Source organism: Brachyhypopomus gauderio, chromosome 4 (genome assembly GCF_052324685.1).
Source record: "Brachyhypopomus gauderio isolate BG-103 chromosome 4, BGAUD_0.2, whole genome shotgun sequence".
In the NCBI taxonomy this organism is placed as follows: domain Eukaryota; kingdom Metazoa; phylum Chordata; class Actinopteri; order Gymnotiformes; family Hypopomidae; genus Brachyhypopomus; species Brachyhypopomus gauderio.
In genome coordinates this window covers 3,370,664-3,388,870 of record NC_135214.1, presented here as the reverse complement: position 1 = coordinate 3,388,870, position 18,207 = coordinate 3,370,664, and the positions used below count along the sequence as shown (strand labels likewise).

At 42.7% G+C, this 18,207-nt stretch overlaps 2 protein-coding genes across 4 annotated transcripts in view; one reads left to right on the top strand and one right to left on the bottom strand.

Annotated features, from left to right (window-relative positions):
* The window catches only part of appb (amyloid beta (A4) precursor protein b), a 16,185-nt gene extending 6,675 nt beyond the window's left edge, over positions 1–9,510 (bottom strand). For 2 of the 3 annotated variants that reach the window (XM_077001548.1, XM_077001550.1), the window contains exons 1-6: positions 9,283–9,509; positions 3,798–3,965; positions 2,673–2,802; positions 2,144–2,256; positions 1,445–1,632; positions 849–1,105 (exon numbers count right to left, since the gene is read on the bottom strand). In XM_077001548.1, the coding sequence (XP_076857663.1) occupies positions 849–1,105; positions 1,445–1,632; positions 2,144–2,256; positions 2,673–2,802; positions 3,798–3,965; positions 9,283–9,342 (916 nt within the window). In that variant the 5' untranslated portion in view covers positions 9,343–9,509. Of the gene's footprint in view, positions 1–848; positions 1,106–1,444; positions 1,633–2,143; positions 2,257–2,672; positions 2,803–3,797; positions 3,966–9,282 lie in introns of all 3 variants that reach the window. The other variant, XM_077001549.1, reaches the window with a different exon arrangement.
* Positions 9,511–12,586: 3,076 nt separating this feature from the next.
* LOC143511868 (uncharacterized) lies at positions 12,587–17,567 on the top strand. Its single transcript, XM_077001547.1, has 6 exons — positions 12,587–12,699; positions 13,771–13,811; positions 14,950–15,267; positions 15,422–15,472; positions 15,666–15,793; positions 16,173–17,567. The coding sequence occupies exons 1-6, from the start codon at positions 12,692–12,694 to the stop codon at positions 16,224–16,226; spliced, it is 600 nt and encodes a 199-aa protein (XP_076857662.1). The 5' UTR covers positions 12,587–12,691; the 3' UTR covers positions 16,227–17,567.
* The last annotated feature ends 640 nt before the right edge of the window (positions 17,568–18,207 follow it).

Here is an 18,207-nt window from a genome sequence, read left to right as displayed (position 1 = left end):
ATAAATCATGAAGAAAGATAAATGTGTTGCTCGTGATCTCATCCATGGGATTTGCTCCATAGATGGTCGCTTTTATTGTTCACAAGTTTCCCCGTGGACTGGCTAAGATTTAGGTTAGCTCCAAAGATTTTAGTACTGGTTTGTGCAGCGTTCACGCAGACATATTTATCAGTGTAAAAGAGGTAAACAAACGTGATAAGTGTGGTTATGCTCTGATCAGGCTGACACTCATAAGTCTGTTTTATGCTAATAAAATCCATAATGCACGGACCAGCGCTCTTTAATCTCAGCTTAACACCTTCTTATCACTTTCACTGTTCCTTCTTCATTTTTAATCCAGCATTTTATATGCATTTCGGGTGTTCAGAGTTCTCCAGTATGAGAACAGTGCTACAGAAATGAAACATTTTGATATGAGGTGGTGGCACACTGTTCTGGGATCAGAGGGTAAAGCCCAAGGAGTCCTCATGACCAGAACCATGAAACCAGGACTCCAGCTTTGGCTTGCTCAAACACTCTCACGTTCTACACACACACACACACACACACACACACACGCGTGCACATACCAGCGGCTCACACTCACACTCGCGTGCTAAAGCACATACACACTCCATGGCCCACGGTCATGCTCAGATGTTGTAAACACAAGGATCCTCTGTTAGGTAATTAGGTCATTTGTATCACAGGTTGTCGTGTCTCTTGGATAAATACACAAAAGGAGAACAATAAAGGCTTATTACAATAGGCAATATATCAATTACACAAATTCAAACACGTCCTTAAACGAGGTAGCCCAACCGGTTCGCTGCGTGTTTGCATAATCAGCTAGCATGTGTGAATCTTACCTCGCACCACCTCTTCTATAGACTCCGTAGTCGTGGTCGTGGTAGTCGTCATAGCAACGTTTGAGGCTCGCTCGTTGGCGTCTCGCTCGCCAGCAACATCGTCGTCGTCATCTTCGTCTTCCTCGTCGGCGTCCTCCACGCCGTCGCCATCCTCGTCCTCGTCCCAGGCCTCGTCTTCATCGTCCCCCATGTTCTCGTCATCCTCTGCCGCGTCTGCCGGAGGCTCCGGTGCTTCTGTAGGGGCTTGTCGGGGTGGGCTGTGGGAGAAAACACGGGTGTGAAGCGCGTCCTCACCTCGGAGAACGTTCCGGGCCATCGTTACGCCAAAATGATAGCATGCGTCCAGCAGGGAATGTGCGTCTGTTAACGTGGACGGGCAATGTAGATACATTTACATTCTGTTTTTTTAATGTTTTAAGGTCAGTGTGTCCTTATGTGTGTGTGTGTGTGTGTGTGTGTGTGTGTGTGTGAGAGAGAGAGAGAATATGCAGGTGGGTGTATGTTTTTGTGTACGGTGAGGGTGCGTGTGTAAGTGCGCACCCGTGCGCGTCTTTGTTTGTGCGTGTGCGGTGGTGCGTTGGTGTGCGCGTGAACACCTGTCGGCGTACTCCGTCTCGGCGCCTCCCCACCACACGTCCGAGATGGCCTCCTCCCGCTCCTCGCCCTCAGACACCCTCTGCTCCTCCACGGGGCAGCACACGAACTCCACGCCCCGGAAACGGTCGATGCCGCACGGCAACAGCATCCCGAAGTCGTGGAGGTTCATGGAGCGATCGCCGCAGGACTGCGGGGAGAGAGGCAGTGAGTTCAGGGAGAGGAGGAGGTGGGGAGGTGCTGAGTCATCTCTCTATAAGAGCTATAAGTAGAAAGACCTCGTGGGCTAGAAAGGCTGTATAGGGGTGACTTACGCAAGATGCAGACTACAATTTTACTAAATCCATGCGCAGCTGTGTTTGAGAAAGGCCTGTTGTAGGGTCCCACTTCTCCCACGGTGTGTGTGTGTGTGTTTGTGTGTGTGTGTGTGTCCTCACCTCTTTGGCTAGTGTGTGTGTGTGTGTGTGTGTGTGTCCTCACCTCTTTGGCTTGTGTTCTGTGTATCCTCACCTCTTTGGCTAGTGTGTGTGTGTGTGTATGTGTGTGTGTGTGTGTCCTCACCTCTTTGGCTTGTGTTCTGTGTATCCTCACCTCTTTGGCTAGTGTGTGTGTGTGTGTGTGTATCCTCACCTCTTTGGCTAGTGCGTGTGTGTGTGTGTGTGTGTGTGTGTGTGTGTGTGTGTGTGTGTGTGTGTCCTCACCTCTTTGGCCACGGTGTGCCAGTGCAGGTGGCCCTCACACATGTCCATCCTCTCCTGGTGCAGGAACTTGCACTTATCAGGCACCAAGAGGGCGTCGCTCACAAACTCCCCGTCTAGTGCACACAAACAGAATTGGGACTCAGCCCTACGCTCCCTTCACCCAGACTACTGCAGCCTCACACACGTTCATACACACCGCTGAAAATGCGCAGGACAGTAAAGAACTGGCAACGTGACAAATCAGAGCCGTCAGCGTGTGAGAAGCGTGTCATCCCAGGAACATTCTGTTATAGATGGCTCCATTTCACAGGCAGACAGATGGTGCACCCTTACAAAAGGAGCACATACATCCACCCTAAAGGCTGCGCTTCTGTGTCCCAGATATCCAGGTTAATACCCAAAGAATGACAATGTGTTGTGACAGGATTGTGCTGATGGACAATCCTGTTGTAAACACACACACACACACACACACACACACACACACACACACACACACACACACACACACACACACACACACACTCACCCAGGCAGCGGTAGGGCACTATGATGTGTGTGTGACTGCGGCACTGACGACGGCCTTTCCTGCACCAGTTCTGAATGCTCACTGGCTGGTTGGCTTCCACCACGTTAGTGATCTGCAGGTCAGGATACACCTGCACCAGCAACAACAAGCAGGTCAAAAACATGTTCATCTGTGACCCTGCCACCCCGACACTACAAAGTAACATTGTGTTATGACCCTGTTGCTACAGTGCTACAATAATAAACCTGCTGCTACAGTGTTACAATAAAGAACCTGCTGCTATAATGTTATAGTAATGACCCTGCTGCTACAGTGTTACAGTTATGACCCTGCTGCTATAATGTTCCAGTAATGACCCTGCTGCTATAATGTTACAGTAATGACCCTGCTGCTATGTTACAGTAATGACTCTGCTGCTATAATGTTACAGTAATGACCCTGCTGCTATAATGTTACAGTAATGACCCTGCTGCTATAATGTTACAGTTATGACCCTGACACTACAATGTTACAGTTATGACCCTGCTGCTATAATGTTACAGTTATGACCCTGACACTACAATGTTACAGTTATGACCCTGCTGCTATAATGTTACAGTTATGACCCTGACACTACAATGTTACAGTTATGACCCTGCTGCTATGTTACAGTTATGACCCTGACACTACAATGTTACAGTTATGACCCTGCTGCTATAATGTTACAGTTATGACCCTGACACTACAATGTTACAGTAATGACCCTGCTGCTCCACTGTTACAGGGTTATAGTGATGACTCCGCTCTACTACAGTGTTACGATGATGGCCCTGCTAGTACAGTGCTCTGTTACAGTGCCAGCCATAGTTTTACTGGTACTCAAAATCCCATTGCTGTGGGTCACCACCTCCATTTAACATTATAAAGCTGAATGCAATTTCCTTATGATTATCTTCTTATATAAAAAGGGAAATATTACGACCTCGTAATATCGTGAAGCAAAGTTAATCTGGGATGTTAATGGGTCTGTAATCCCATTCCGCTTCATCCACGATGAGCACTCTGGTGCTGTCGCACCCCACACCCCCCGTTCTCTCCCACAAACCCATTCGGGTCTCCCTCTCCCAGGTCCCGGTCTGGCCGTACCTCCTGGCAGTATTGCAGGATGCCCTCCTTGGTGCCCAAGCAGCTCTTCGTGCCGGTCGGGTCGGGCTCCCACTTGCCGCTCTGGACGTTGATGTGCATGTTGAGTTTCCCGCAGAACATGGCCACCTGAGGCTCGGACAGCAGCCCCACGGAGTCGTCCGACGGCACCTGCCACCGCCACACAGAGGAGGGGAGCCACCTTAATTCCCAAACAACCGTTCAATGAAACGCCGTAGAAGTAAAAAAAAAAAAAAAAACAGACTCGCAGTCGGCTTTTTATGAGAAGTCAGTTTCACTCGTCTTTGCTGCCTCTTATAACGTCGACATCGCCACATATCAGTTTATGAGGAGAAACTGATTTGTTGTTCCTACCTACCTACCTACCTACTAAGAGTGTATTATCAGGTTTCTCAGCATGCTTCCTATAGCTCCACTGGCTTTGTTACCTCAGATGTATGCAGAACGGTAAATCAGTAATACAAGAATCACTTTCATCATTGCTGCCAGAAGCTGAGATGATCTTTTGATTACACTAAGGTTTGGAAAGTAAACTTCTTTCTTACGTTCTTCTTGTAGACTCATGTCATCACCGATATCTTTTCTACAGTCTATCCAGATTCTGGATTCATTAACCAACAGACATTAACCAAATAACCATATGGTGTTTTCTTAACAGATGTGTTTTTAGGGTAGAAAAGAACACGTGACTGAGTCACATCAGAGAAGATATTTCCTCAAGTCAAGCACTTCTGATATTTTAGGAGAAAATTCATCATTGTTTTGCTTTATATTCATTATTCCAGATTATATAACTAATGTGAACCGCCACGCACTTCTAAAGATGTCAAATGTTTTTTTAAACGCTTGCTTACTCATAGTTGTCAATGTTAGCTTTTGACAAATACATGAGTGTCCGTATTAAATGAATGGATGTCAGCGTTTAACTGAACCTGAGTGAATCTGAGCAGGAGAATCAGAACCACTAAAGCCTGCTGATATGCACCTCTACTCAGCCGTACATCACACAAAGCTGCAGAACTTCCACTGTGGTCTTGGCCTGGAGTTTTGTGTCTGGATAATTTGCTTGGTCGATTAAATAATAGTGTTTGCATGTCTTTTTTGGTCTGCTGTAGGTTTTGTCCACACGTGGGAAGGGGTCGTTTTAAGAAAGGATTTAATGGTGACCTTTTGACTCCAGTTTGTGTGAGGAGACGGCAAAATAAGAGTCATGGGATCATCTTGATCATACAGTGCATTCCACAACTATAAACAAACATACAATCACTGCCACTTAATACCTGCAATCAATTTCACAGTATGTTTAAGCTTACCTGTACAATTACAAAGAGTTACAGCTACAAACACAGCAAAAAGGTACAGTGGGGTAGCAGCAGACAGGCCTCCTCTCTGAATGATGCTTTCTCATAAAGTATAACCTGATTGTTGGGTTAGACCTCCACTTACACAATTTGCACTGTAAAACACCACTGACCTGTTTAGCTCTGATTGAAAAGCTTTGAATTCACCTCTAATCCTGGAAAAACGAGGTGGAAATGTGAAAACGGATATTAAAAAGATAAGCGTGACACTGTACAGGCGTGAGGCAGCAGCTGGGGATATACGATGTGTTTGTTATTATTAAAAAAGCAAAGGTTACAGGAACAAACCAATGTTCTGAATCTACGCCTGAACGGCTGAAAGCGAAGTTCCTGAATTATGACAAGCTTGACTATTAAATCTTTAGTAGAAAAGGGTAATGGTTGTCTGTAAGCCCATAGGACTGCAGTGTCAGACAGAAAGGGTGTATCAGCAAAAATGAGCACACCTGCAGGCAATAGCCTGAAATATTATGCCACTTCTGGAGTTTTAAATGTCTGTGCCTTGGAGTGGTTTGAACCCACAATAAGTCAAAAAGAGAAATGAGGTACAGAGTGCTTTGTAGGAACATAAAAGTAAACATTAAGCTCGTATAATAGTGCCGCTGGCCTGGAACGAGAAGAAACAGAAGGGCTTTGAAAACTTAATGGAAGTCTAGATCAAGAGTTAAAGAGTGTACATTGGTTTTAATCACTATATTGAATTAATATGCCACCCTAAACTGTAAGCTGTTAAAATATGATTATAATGCAGCAAAAATAAATGTATGAAAAGTATATCAAAGTTTATCATAGATGACTAGTGAGGAGTAGAAGTGGTTGATCATTAGAAAAAACACAAACCCTGCATGGGCCCACTGCGTGGTGCGTCCAGCTGAACTGGACTATTTCAGAATGTTCTAAAAGGGGTACAGGATGAGCTGAGAAGCAGCACGAGTCTGTTGACTTTATCACACCTTTTTAATTACATAGAAGCTTATAGAGGAACAGGAAAAAGAGGCAGCGTGGGGGGGGAGTTAGCGAGAGAGAGAGAGAGAGAGGGAGAGAGAGAGAGAGAGAGAGCAGAGTGAGCAAGACAGAGAAGAGAGAGGGGGAGAGAGGGATTAGACAGATATGATGATTTTACTCTTGTGTATCTGTGGCCTGGCTTTGACCTCAGCTGCCACAATACATCCCCCTATAGCCACCCCCCCCCCCAACCCCACTGTTCACTCTTTAAGAGAACACAAGAGATTATGGCACTATTGTTTTTTCCTACCCTTTTGTTAAAAGTAATAAACAGGATGTGCTGCAGTAGCATGTCTGTGATATGCCTCTGGTCCATAAAGACACACAAAAGGTATGATGAAGGAAATTACAGAGATACCCCAGACACTGTAAGCCACTCCCTCTGGAGTCCTGCTCATATATCATAGAGCTTTCTCCAAGTAACAAATAGCCTGGTGACTTGTGTAGTCCCACATTACATGGCTGACAAAAAAAAACTGTTATTATGCATGCAGAAAGTCCATGATGGCGTTGAGTTAACTAGGAGTCGCACACGTTAAACAAAAAATGCAGGATGCTTTTAGTTAGAGAGCGTTAAGGTCAGCAAATTGTTTACTTATTAATTAGAGAAATGAGACAGTGGCAGTTGCTTAGGAATTATTTGTACCACAAACTCTGTCACGAATATGCTGTAAATAACTGCTGTAAATATGTTCTGTATGCTGTAACATTTTCTTAGCAGTAATATCTATAGAACATCCTGATACCAGAAAATTCGAGACAATCCAAGATTATTTACAGTAAGGATGTGGTAAACTTATCCACAAGTTTGTCCCCAAGCAAACAAAGGTCAAATCCCCTTAGCTGTTGTGTTTCTCTTAAAGGTGTTTCTCTAAACAGTGTCCTCCATTGATAAAGCAAACTATTTCCTTATTCATTTACCATTATTTAAATAATAATGATAAAAATACAGAGGGTTCTTTAGCAGAATAAATGTGAAACTGAACAGGTCAGACAGGCAGCTCAACTACAGTGTCACATTATTGAAAAATTCAGAGCATCATTTTGCACATATGAACCAAAATGATTCCAACACCTCAGTACTATAGACAGTTTATAAATAGAACATTTTTAGAGACCTCAATATAGAGCCATTCAATGCATTTTCTTTAATTTTTTTTGGCTTGTCCTTTTTTCGGGAAGATGCCTTTCCGAATGGTACCCCAAGGTACTTTATCCTAACCCCAGAGTCTCAACGTGTCCTAGCAGGAGCAAGAATGGTTCTAGTTTTCCCCACCAGATGCAGTTTTTAGTGGACTGCTGCGTTCAGATCATCAGGCCTGTGGCAGCATCACTGAAGCTCACCAGCAACCCACACACAAACAGTACAAGTCATCACCACTGCTGTTTGTGATTTGGGCACATCCATCATATGTGGTGCCTGTGCAAGTAGATGGATTTTACTTTGCCATAAAAAGGTGGAAGCGCTTTTTCTCATTTAAACGCTTTCACACATGCAGCTTACCTAACGATTTCTTATAACCATGCAAGCGTGGTCTCCATACAAAAGCATAATTGATTTCATTAATTATAGCGTGGCTGAGTTATAGCGCAACTGGGTTTTTTTTCCACATACATAATGCACAACCCTTGCAACACCTCCAAAGAGCCAGACAGGTAGATGGTCTTGGCTAGTGTACCTTACACCTTCAGTGGCAACTTCCAAATCTGAAGATCTATTCAGACTTGAACAGAGAAGGCCTGTTTCTGGTCACAGTTCTGCCAGCAGTCTCTGTAGCTGCACTGCAAAACGCCTTTTGCTTTAGGTGAAGGTAAGAACCAGTAAAAAAGGTGAAAGAACAAACTAAACTTTCTCAAGCACTCATAATTTGCAGATGTTTACCCTAACCCTAGCCACTTTAAATGTGATATACCAATGTTATTTCCATCTCTTTCTCAGACATCTATTTTTACAACAATGAGTTCTAAGATTTTTTTAGAACTGCAAATGTACAGTAAACTTTATTATCATAACTGAATGGCCATTACACGAAATAAACAAAAACGATTCTGCTAAAAAAAACCGTGCGTGCGAACTGTTTCGACTCAAGGAGTATCACGGAGGTCATAGATGGGCGTAGCATCACTTCAAATCAATAAATAACTATGTAATAAACGCTAGACTTCGTTTCACAAGTCGTATTTCAGGCGAAGGCGCTGCAGAACCAGCTGCGTGTGCCTATTGCCCCTTACGCTGCTGTCGTTAATAAAACGCCGCAGTTCGCCGACGCCATCTTACTTCTGTCAGGCGGCGTCTCTTCTACACAGAGGAGCGCGAGCGCAGCACGCGCACATACGCGCTCGAGCCGCAACCAAACAGCGCGTTTACACTACAGTCAAAAACACGCACGCATACCGAGCCCACTGGTGTCAACAAACCAACAGAATTAGGAAGGCCGAATTATTGATCCGCTCATTTATTCACAAAACGATGTTTGATGCGATTATGAAGATCCCAGTCGTTGTGCTCGTTTTGAAGCTGTCGTGTTTACATGACCTTTACGTTGTTTTGCCTCCCTCCAAATGATCTACCCACATCTCAACAGCGAACGACGAGAGACGGTACATCAGCATTTTCACCATCCCTCTATGAATTTTACATAGGATACGATGTTTAGGAACAATTGTGTCATGGTGTATAAAGCTCTCAGTGACCATCAAGAATCGTAAAACAGATTTCACGTTTTTCCAAGTCAAATAAATTCGTTGAGTCACGATTCTCGGCAGAGAAACGCTGATCCAACGTGCCACCCCTAAATCACGTCTATCAGTCCCGTTAATTCTGCACACGACCGAGACACGCTACCCGAGATCCCACCCATCCTCCCGAATCTGCTCCGTAGACGAGAACATAAACCCGCGGGGCACGAACATTAGGAGCCCAGCCGGACCTGCTGCGGACCCAAATAATGACACGTAAACGGGTGGAAAACATCTGATGTCCGCATGTATGCGTGATGCGTGCAGGCCTTGCGGTTTTCCACACTCCTCCTTCTCCTTTCCAGAAACAGAGGAGGGTGAATGTCTCTCTGGCTCTCCGGCGGTGATCCGCGTCTTCTTACCTCAAAAGCAAGCGACGAAGTCGCGACGATAAGGAGCAGAAAGGCCGCGCGCTCGCCCATGCTGTTCGCCCTGCGGCAGCACGTCCAATGCGGAGTGTGTCAGGGTTCGGCAAACAGATCCGCCGATCCGGTTCCCCTGTGGATATTACCGCTTTATGGGAATGTGCGAGATGCACGGCTCTACAGCTGCCCAGGCACCAGTCACCTGACCAGACGTCGAGAGAATGGAATGAGGGAACACGGGGAGGAGGGTGGGGCGAGGGAACAGAGGGAGGGGTGATGGGAGTGGGACGCGTTTCTCAGGTATCTGTGGTCCTTACGCTAGATCCAGGTTTAACAACTTTATAAAAAGTCAGCACGAACAGAACACGTTCAGTATGCATGTTTTTAAACATTGAGGGTGTTGAGGGTGTTCCTCGGGTTGTGGACTTCTGGGTTCGGACTGATGTCATTCTTGGAACCTCTTGGAGATCACTCCTCTATCTTAGGGGTAGTAAACATTTCTGAAGAGACGGGGACCTTCGGGCAGAGGTCCGACATCAGCTGTGTCAGCAAAGTGCTTCTCTGGGCATTTTTCTATGATGTAGTAATAATACAAATCTCCATAATAATAGAAACAAGAACACACCCAATTTTCACTGACCTGGAAAGTCTATTAAGTCTAGGTCTAATATGCTTACTGAAGCATATTTGTACGTGGTACATCGTTTTAACAAAAATATCTGAGACTGTTAGTGTTTCTGTGATCTAGAAACCTATCACTCACAAAGTATTGTGGGAAGACAAATCTTACATGGCACACAAATATAATGCAGTCTTGAACTGCACACCTGTAGTGTTATTATAACCAACAACTGCTTCTTCTTTAAAGGATGGTTCCAAAATGCTTCCTGTGGTTGAGTTACAGAATGTTTTGGGTGTGAATGTCAGGTGAGATTCATTATAAACCCAAAAACTATATCACAGTTTAGCTACAGTATATTATTGAAATATACATCTATGAAGATTGTACTCTTCTGGACTGACATAATTGGTTTAATTTCTGAGATCTGTTGGACCCACTCCTCCACTGATTTTGGATTAAAGAGCCTGGATTACCATCGCCCAGACTCATCAAACTGTGTCTTTATGAACCTCACTGTCTTGTCTGCAGAAGGGAACAGTCATTCTGCAACACAAAAGCCCCCAAACAGCTTTGCCAGACTATTAATCTTCCACACCGTTTATTTATTTTTTTAAACCATGCATTCCGGTAGATTTATATTCTTCTGCCATCCGCCAAACCCAGATTCGTCCGTCAGATTGTCAGAAAGTGAAGGGTGATTCATCACTCCAGAAAAATGTTTCCACTGCTGAGGAGTCCAGTGTCAGCATACTTTTTCTTCATTCCAGTTGATGTTTGGCACCGAGCATGGTGACCTTAGACTTGAGTGCAGCTCCTGATGCCAAGGTCTCACACCGACGTTGCTTCCAGAGCCAGTCTGGAGCTCTGTAGTGAGTGGTGCAGTATAGGATAGGTGACTGCATAGTTGACGTTTTATGGATGCTTTGTTGTTCTTTAAAGCTTCACTGTCAAAGTAATGTCACTTAAAGTTAACTGGGACAAATCTAGCAGGTCAGAAATTTTACTAACCAACTTGTAGGAAAAGTGCATCATATGGTGTTGGCACGTTTAATGTAATTTAGTGATTATGTATGACCCATTCTACTGCAGCGTTGCTCTCTGGAGCTTCGTTGGCTGTTTTATACACCTGTTAGAAGTGGGTGTGGCTGAAACACCTGAACTCAGTAATTAGGAGGCGTGCCTACATTGTAATTTGGAGGGGTGTCTACATTGTAATTAGGAGGCGTGTCTACACTGCAATTAGGAGGTGTGTCTACATTGTAAATAGGAGGTGTGTCCACATTGTAAATAGGAGGGGTCTCCACATTGTAATTAGGGGGGTGTCCATATTGTTTTGGCAATATAACGTATATGATTATCAGTGTTTAACAGTTGCTGTTTTTAACAGCTGACAGCATGCATTGTTAGTTTTTCAAATACATGGATACAGGCACAATGCCAAAACCCAATTCTGTTTTCACCAGCTCAAAGTCCAGGTTTGGCATAACAAGGTTTGTGTAATCTTGAAGGTTACACATGACTACACTCATCCAAGGTATAGTTTTGAAGGTATAGATCAGCAATACATACCTATTCCTCAAACATTAAGACACAGACCACATGCTATTCATGCCTTTTTATGTTAGAAGGCAGATTAACTGTGTAGACAGTGAGGGATATTATAGCATATGCAAAAAGTATTTTATTGTCACATCCACTGGCAAAACAGAACTGAGGTAGAGTTTATTTGATTTCCTGTGTTACACAAGAAAGGCAATAATGAAACATTAATTACATGAATTAAACAATAACTGTAAACAGGACCAGCAGTCAATAATTTGACTATACTGGTAACACCAAGACAAACATTTAACAGCGGAAATACTAAGGGATAATATTATTGGCATATTAAATATTCAGTATTAAAAAGATAATGTTATTAAACTTTAATGACTAGTAGACAGTAGAAAATGCAAATGGTCAATTAAATCTGAGATGAATAAATAAGAACAGTTCCAACAGTCTTTAGAATGTCTTGGTGCAGGGGGACATAGTTACATATGAGCTTAGGACGACGACTGACGGCTTGGTGATCCTATCTGCTCACGATGTGTCTGCTGTTGAACTAGATGTTTGGGCACTGTTCCAAGATGGTTCAAGGAGACTCTGGTGCTCCAAGGCGTTAACACCAAATTAGAATTTCTCACCTAATTTGTAGACTATAGAGGGCTATATGATATGGACAAAAGCATCATACTGTGCTAATACTGATGTATAGTGGCTATGATATGCCTCGCAATATGTGAATGTGAAGAACATCTTATGACAACGTGTGGTCTGCATTCATTTGACCTACGTTAATTATGTCTGTGCATCACACCAATACTTTATATTATATTAGGATATATGGATGCATTAAAATATACATATAAAATAAACACTGCATCAATCAGGATTTTTATAACTCAAAAAACGTCAGAAGGCTTATTTGCATATGTCATCCTTTTATATGTGCTTCACAGGGTCAAATAACGATTAACAGTATAATGTGCAATTAAAACACAAGATGCGTGGCTACGAGACTGGGAAAATGAATGAATGAATAAACACAAGATAAATGGCCTAGACCTCTAGCGCCATCTCCTGGGGGAAAGACGCAGGACCGCGGTGTGGAGACGCATGTATGGCAGCGAGCCGAGTGGGCGTGTGAGAGTGGGCGAAAAGGCGAAACTCGCCACATTCACATTCATGATCAACTGACGATCGACAGCATCTCCATTCTCTTGGGTTCTCACGCTAAAGAACATGTCCAGGTACCGTCCAACGTAGTTTTATACGACTCCTGCCCTACGGCGAACAGTAGTAGGTTCTTTGTGGTTGTTGCCAATGTCATTGTGTCATTGAACTTTCATAAGTGAAAGTTTTGTAGCAGTTGCAGTTCGGGTGTGATCGGATGAAACCGGCAGAGAGAGAGAGAGAGAGACAACGACATAGACGTCCGACATGGATGATTTATGATTCCCGAAATCATGTTCAGTAATTTACGTAGCTAAAAAGGTCCATGCTAAATATTTTTCTAATAATTTGTGCTGTCGGTTCATGAAACCAGGTCACTGGACATTTGAACAGGGAAGTGATTAGGTGTGAAATTGTAAATGGCGACTTTCAGTGAAACCTACATGCTTAGACTTGTGTTACATCGTATTATCACCCAGACGATACACAGAAGACATAATAATGTTTGCATCTTGCTTTTGTGGTGGTTATTTTCAAGCCATTCCATCAGTGGTCAGTGGCGTTGACTAAAACCTACGGCATTTAAAATATTATTTAATGATCGTGGAGGATTTCCACAGATGGACTACAGTTGTGTACTAATAAAATGGTAACTTTATATAGTAACTCTGATTAGTTCAGAAGACCTGCATTTTTAGTGTATTATAGTGTGAGGAAATGCCCTCATTAACACATTTTACACTGGGTATATGTTTAGCAGTGTTTATTTGACAGTGTTAATGTTGCTGTGTGAACATATAGCATCTGTTAGAAGTAGGAACAGCAAAGACCACCTTGAAGCAAAGTCTGATACAGCTTAGTGACCTCAATTCATTCAATATCTCCACTGGGTTTTTGGCATTAACACAGCGGGGTTTCCCATGTGCACATAGTGCTGCACGTTTCACCTAATGGATTGGGCTTGGAGACTCAGTAATGTAGCTGTTATGTTCTATGAAAAGCATGACAAAAATTTCAAGCAGGCACGTGGCTGTACGATGATGACATGTGAAATCTTTCGTAAACTATCTCATTGGTAGCAGGTGTATCCGTATAGCCTGTGGCCAGACCTGCATGCATGTTGACTGTTGTGTTCTCTTTCCTTTCAGGACTGTTGTTAGTGTGTGCTTTCTAGCGCTGATACTCAGAGGTAAGTCAGACTCTGCACAGACAATCAGATACCTGGTTTTGAATAGTGTAATTGAAGTACAGTTGTTCCTGAAGCGTCATGTGAATTCTAATCTAGATTTATGCACGTGTCCTATTATAAAAGGTTGACAGGAGACAAACACACCTGCATTTCTACTGACACAGTGACCCAGTGTTTTTCTTCTGCACGTGTCACAGTTAATTAAACACAAGTCGCAACTCTTCATAGTGACTAAGCTCATTTTTACAATGCATAGTTGTATTAGGTGGATCTCCATACAACGTTAGGGTTGTTTGTGTCTTCACTAAATTCATGACACAGACTTTCTGCTTATGATTTTCAAATCTCAGACGCACTTTATTGACCTGTTAATGATTACTGTAGATGTTTCTGATGATCACAGAAGGTTAGACAGTATGTGTGATGATTGTGTGTGTGTGTGTGTATGTGTGTGTGTGTGTGTGTGTGTGTGTGTGTGTGTGTGTGTGTGTGTGTGTGTGTGTGTGTGTGTGTGTGAGAGAGACCAAGTTAGTACACAACAGACATTTAAGGTAGTCCTTGTGGTAAGAGAAGTGCTTGAAAACCTGTTGATTCTGTTTCTGAACTGAGTAAAGGAGGAACTGAAGCGTGAAGCGAAGGTCACGATATTAAGAAGCTGACGAACGTGGACGGCTTTCAGTTCTTATTTTGTCATGTCGTTAGCATGATATTCAAAAGATTATTTTGTTCGTTACCTTCACAGTCATCAATGGCTTTCGCTGATATCAATGTATAATAAACACTGCCATAAAACCATATCCTCCAATATGTTCTAGTTATCATCATATCTGTTACATACTACAAAGAGGCAATATGATCTTTCAAACCAAAGAAATCGATCAGTGAAAATGTAGAATCAGCTTTATTTACCACAACGTGACGTTGGCTGGTTAATGAGCGGTTACATATGCGTCACCTCTCTGTATCTGTAATGAAAAGGTAATGGAATGTGATTGCTCAATTCAGAGTGGAGTCTCACGGTTGTATTCTTGTCTTATCTCGTTGGACAGCCTTCCAAATTCATCCAATCTTTCTAACATTTATATGTTAACCATATTCTGAAATATGTGTGTAATGTGTTGCTGTTTCAAATTTGCAGACAGCACTGCAATGGGGATAAGCAAGATCGTGAATGTCTCTGCTGGAGACGATGTCTTCCTGCCATGCCGATGCTCTGAGAAGTTCACGAGCGTGGTCTGGCAGATTGGGGAACATACACTTGTGAAGTTCTACAATACTACAGGTTCACCAAGCACCCTCTACAAAGACAGGAGCCAGCTCTTTGTGCCGAATAAGGAAAGAAACTGCTCTCTGCTCCTCAAAAGTGTGTCTTTGTCCGACAACACGACATTCACATGCTATGTTTTAGGCCCAGGTGAAAAAATGATGAAGCATGATGTTAGGCTCAATGTGCAAGGTAACTCGTTCAGATTTTTACTTAGCCAATATGGATTTTAATTTTCATGCCCAAATTGCTGCCACAAGATGTTAAAACTAATGTCTAGAAGTGGTTACAGCAGCATGTTTATGAAATTGTTGTCTAAACCATCTACTCTTAATCATCCTTGTAGCTGCAGCACAAACCACTCCTGACTACTTGACTAATACCACGGATACTCCAGGTGAGTACCATAATAACAGTAACGCTAATGTCTTATCGTGTTGTTCTTTATATCTGTTTGTTATTGACCTTTTAGTAGTAGACCACCATTTACATAAATGTGGACTACAACATGCTTATTTGTAGCATATCACATCTGTACATGGTTTGAACGTTCTTTTTTGACTTTCTTTTATGCCTGTGTTGTTTTGCAGTGAATTCCAAGCATCGAGATGATGCAGGCATTTCCTTTGGAGTTCCCTTCTCTCTCATTGCCCTGTTACTGGCTGGAGTAATTATAATCCTTCTGATAAGATGCCATCGGCAGAGACCAAGGACAATGGTACAAGCAATCTTGCAGTGTATTAAAAACTGTCCTGAAGGTTTTGTTTCCTGCTGTATTACCCCATACCAGTATTGTGACTGCTAAAAAAAAATAGCTTTAATGACATTGCATAAAATACCTGCTGCTGTGTTCACTTTAAAGTAATTTTAAAAAGAAAGCAGACTTGGTATAAATTTTAGATCGAAGTCTTGATCAAGAAAGTTACTTCAGGTTTTAAATGTCCATTTTTTATGATTTTTGTGAGAACTCAATTGAACCTAGAAAATGTAAGGCAGCCTAAATCATTACTTAAGCCCTAGTGATCTGTATGTCAAACATTTCTGATAATAGCTATGCTAAAAATTGGCCAAATTATTAATGTTTAATAATGTTGTAGGTGGTGGTGGATGCTGAGTCTGGTCAGTCTATCTTGAGCCACACTTCTGTGTGACGGACTCCATGAGGTACCATAACATCAGATGAACTGTTAACTGTGAAGGCCCTTCACTGTGAAGATAACTGGGACGGCGTCGAACAGTATCGACAACACGACTGATCTTGGGCATTAGAAATACGTACATACCTTAAAATCTCCCTGTGTGGTTCACAGTGTATTATGTTATTGGTGTTATGTATACCATGTATATTTTGTACAGTCCTACAGTCAGTTTATGTGGTTTGTTGTGAAATGTTTTATACTTTATATCAAGGGAACTGTGTTGGGGTGTGAATGTTATATGACAATATTGAAACAGTTGTTTTTAACAAATGAATGATTTTTGACACTAAAGAAAGGGCTGCTGTGTGTAGATTAGAACAGGTCACATGGGCGGGAGGCCTGAAATGACAGGATTTTGCTGTAAACAGCTTCTTTAAAGAACACGTTTCATATATTCATTTATTCAGATTTTCTGGGGGAATCTTGGAGGGTTGCAAATCAGTGTGAAGTTACTGGACTTGGGAGGTTGTCAGGACATAAACAACTACACTGAGACCAAAGAAACACACATGCAGATTGATCTGTAATTCATGTCAAGAAAGGGAAACGGTCAAAGAGGCATAGGTTTATCTTGATTTATTTTCTAGTTTATTAGATTGATCTAAAAAAGAGACGAGTGAGAACAAAGGTGAACACAGAGAGGCACCCCACCCTCTAGTCCACCTCACGTGGTTCTCTTACCCTACACCTCACATGGTTCTATTACCCTGCACCTCACGTGGTTCTCTTACCCTACACCTCATGTGGTTCTCTTACCCTACACCTCACGTGGTTCTATTACCCTACACCTCACGTGGTTCTATTACCCTGCACCTCACGTGGTTTTCTTACCCTACACCTCACGTGGTTCTCTTACCCTACACCTCACGTGGTTCTATTACCATGCACCTCACGTGGTTCTCTTACCCTGCACCTCATGTGGTTCTCTTACCCTACACCTCACGTGGTTCTATTACCCTGCACCTCACGTGGTTCTCTTACCCTACACCTCATGTGGTTCTCTTACCCTACACCTCACGTGGTTCTATTACCCTGCACCTCACGTGGTTCTCTTACCCTGCACCTCATGTGGTTCTCTTACCCTGCACCTCATGTGGTTCTCTTACCCTACACCTCACATGGTTCTCTTACCCTGCACCTCATGTGGTTCTTTTCTGGCATGTGTTTTCATTTTAGTACTCCCAATGGGATTTTTCTGCTGGCTTGTGTTTAATACCAATACCGATGTATTGTGAAGCACCTGTACTTATGCATCAGGCATGTTTATCTAATAAACCTTTTTTACTACTTTTCTATATTTGTTCCCCTTTTTCATTTAATAAAAGCTACACTAAGCAATAGGAATTTTATAAATAAAAAATGATATGTGTTTTACTTACATAATAAGTTAAATCAACGTGTAGGTCAATTTCAGCAGAAGATAAACAGGCTGAGGTGACACGGCCAGCAGTGATGTTTCACCACCCAGACAGAAAAGTACAAAGAATTGGGCCATGAAAACCATTGATCCAGTCTGTACGTGTTCCCACATGAGTCCTGAAATGTGAAAACAAAAGCCAGCAGAAATGCTCTAGGTGTCATGTCTAGTTTCAGATCTTTAAAACAGTCTGGTTGACTTGCTTTAGGAAACTGCTGAACAAATTTGAAGTTTATTTCTTCAGGTCAGCCCTTAGAAATGAGGAAGTTTCTAAATGCCAATGCCTCTCAAAATCTATAGTGAAAAGTAAACAGTGCTTTGAACGCCACTGTAAAGAGCATGTGGACGAGTGTAGACATTATAATTAATGCTCTCAAGATTAAATGTTCTCAGAAATCAAAACCATAACCAAAGAAGCCACACCGAATTGGAAAGGTGCCATGGTATTCCTGCTTTGTTCAGGAACATGTTTTTGTTGTAAACACAATCCTTAACTGCATAATTTATGTGTAGACA

Excerpts from the sequence above, each read along its gene's own strand:
- LOC143511868 (XM_077001547.1), top strand. Across the intron at positions 15,268-15,421 it reads TGTTAGGCTCAATGTGCAAG|CTGCAGCACAAACCACTCCT; the intron begins GTAACTCGTTCA and ends TCATCCTTGTAG. Across the intron at positions 15,794-16,172 it reads GGCAGAGACCAAGGACAATG|GTGGTGGTGGATGCTGAGTC; the intron begins GTACAAGCAATC and ends ATAATGTTGTAG.